The following is a 1,875-nucleotide window of genomic DNA, read 5'->3' on the forward strand; positions in this document are numbered from 1 at the left end:
TGATCAGTCTTAAAGAAGAGAGATGTCAGCTGGGTGTGATAAGCCCCCTGTCCAAATGGCACGGCTGACCAACACTAGGGTTAATACCCACTTGGATTGGTCTGTTTAAACCGTCATGCCATGTGACAGTTACAGTTTGTGTTCATCATATATGAGTAAGCAGTATTTGTGTATGTACAAGTATTCAAGTAAAACAGGAGGATTTGACAGGATATCAAAAGTGTCACGTTTAAAATAAATGCATAACTATTATTCTACAGACACACTCCTCTGCGTTGTTGTTTTTATATTTTGTACTTGACGTTTCAGTTGTATTAACTTTTTGCTATACAATGTCAGTGCTGTACAGTATGGTGGGGCCACATATCCAGCCTTACCGTTGAACACCTGAATGCCCAATACTGTCTCTTCTGTCAAGCAACACTGCCATGCATATACAGTGCAATAGAAAGAAAAGTTTATCTTCTCATATAATATCTATCTATGGTGTAAATGCTGATGCACTGGATCCATGCACGTTTTCCAATATGCTGGAATTAAACCCACCCCCTCAGCCATGATGACCCTCCTTCCAATCAAAGGTAACTTATGCACTGTGTGTGTGTGTGTGTGTGTGTGTGTGTGTGTGTGTGTGTGTGTGTGTGTGTGTGTGTGTGTGTGTGTGTGTGTGTGTGTGTGTGTGTGAGAGAGAGAGAGAGAGAGAGAGAGAGAGAGAGAGAGAGAGAACTGTCACAGAGAGAGAGAGAGAGAGAGAGAACTGTCACAGAGAGAGAGAGAGAGAGAGAGAGAGAGAGAGAGAGAGAGAGAGAGAGAGATCGAGAACTGTCACAGAGAGAGAGAGAGAGAGAGAGAGAGAGAGAGAGAGAGAGAGAGAGAACTGTCACAGAGAGAGAGAGAGAGAGAGAGAGAGAGAGAGAGAGAGAGAGAGATCCCATAGACGCGAATCCCCATGAGGGCCATGGAGAGGCAGCGTGTAATCCCGTGGAGAAGTATCCCTGCAGTCCAGCACGGATATTAAAGCCGTATATTCTTGAGTGGGTGGATAGCCTTGTTGTCACGCACAACAAAATGATGACCTGAGTGTGTGTGTGTGTGTGTGTGGGTGAAGCTCCAACTGCCTATATATTGACAATGCGTACCGGACGCGCAAAATGAAACGCACGCAGGGGGAAGAATGGAGCGCGCAGGAGGAAGATACTCTCCGGGAGTTTTCGGGAATTTGGGAATATTTGAAGTTTCTACCGGCTGCTGCGTGTGGGCAAGGCGACCGAGTCTTAACCGCGGTCAAGTTATGTGAGCTGAACTTGTGGTAGAAATGGCACCTCTCACACGGATCTCCGAGGGATGGCAGCCTTTCAGCATCATCATCTTCATCACCACCACCACCACCACCCGAACGCGGACCTGCGGCGGGTCCTCATCAACCGGCTCATGATCATGTCCTCCATGGGCATCATCTGCTTCTCGGTGTTTTACTTCCTGACGGGATGCTGCGAGACGTCGGACCCGACGGAGTCCAACTCTGAAGTCAAACCCCCCGCCGCGCACGAACTCCTCGCCTCGGGGTGGCTGCACGGCAGAAACAGAACCATGTACAGAGACCTTATCATCGCGGCACCGGCTGCTGCCGATCAGGACGCGCTGCGTCCGGCCGAGCCGAGTCCCCCCCCCTCCTCCTCCTCCTCCTCCTCCAGTTTGGAGGCGAACAGTTCTTCCAGTAGCAGGGAATGGACCGCCACCAGACGGCTGCCCCAGGCTCTCATCATCGGGGTGAAGAAGGGAGGCACCAGGGCTCTGCTGGAGTTCCTCCGCCTGCACCCGGACATCAGGGCGCTGGGCTCGGAGCCGCACTTCTTTGACAGGCATTACGCACGA

The 1,875-nt window shown here is 50.7% G+C and overlaps 1 protein-coding gene across 2 annotated transcripts in view; it reads left to right on the top strand.

The window, feature by feature from the left end:
* The first annotated feature begins 1,046 nt into the window (after positions 1 to 1,046).
* The window catches only part of hs3st3l (heparan sulfate (glucosamine) 3-O-sulfotransferase 3-like), a 12,639-nt gene continuing 11,810 nt past the window's right edge, over positions 1,047 to 1,875 (top strand). For both annotated transcript variants that reach the window (XM_080454504.1, XM_080454505.1), the window contains exon 1: positions 1,047 to 1,875. This exon is cut by the window's right edge and continues 17 nt beyond it. In XM_080454504.1, the coding sequence (XP_080310630.1) occupies positions 1,345 to 1,875 (531 nt within the window). In that variant the 5' untranslated portion in view covers positions 1,047 to 1,344.

This window comes from Gymnoscopelus braueri, assembly GCF_963280865.1.
Source record: "Gymnoscopelus braueri genome assembly, chromosome: 17".
In the NCBI taxonomy this organism is placed as follows: Eukaryota; Metazoa; Chordata; class Actinopteri; order Myctophiformes; family Myctophidae; genus Gymnoscopelus; species Gymnoscopelus braueri.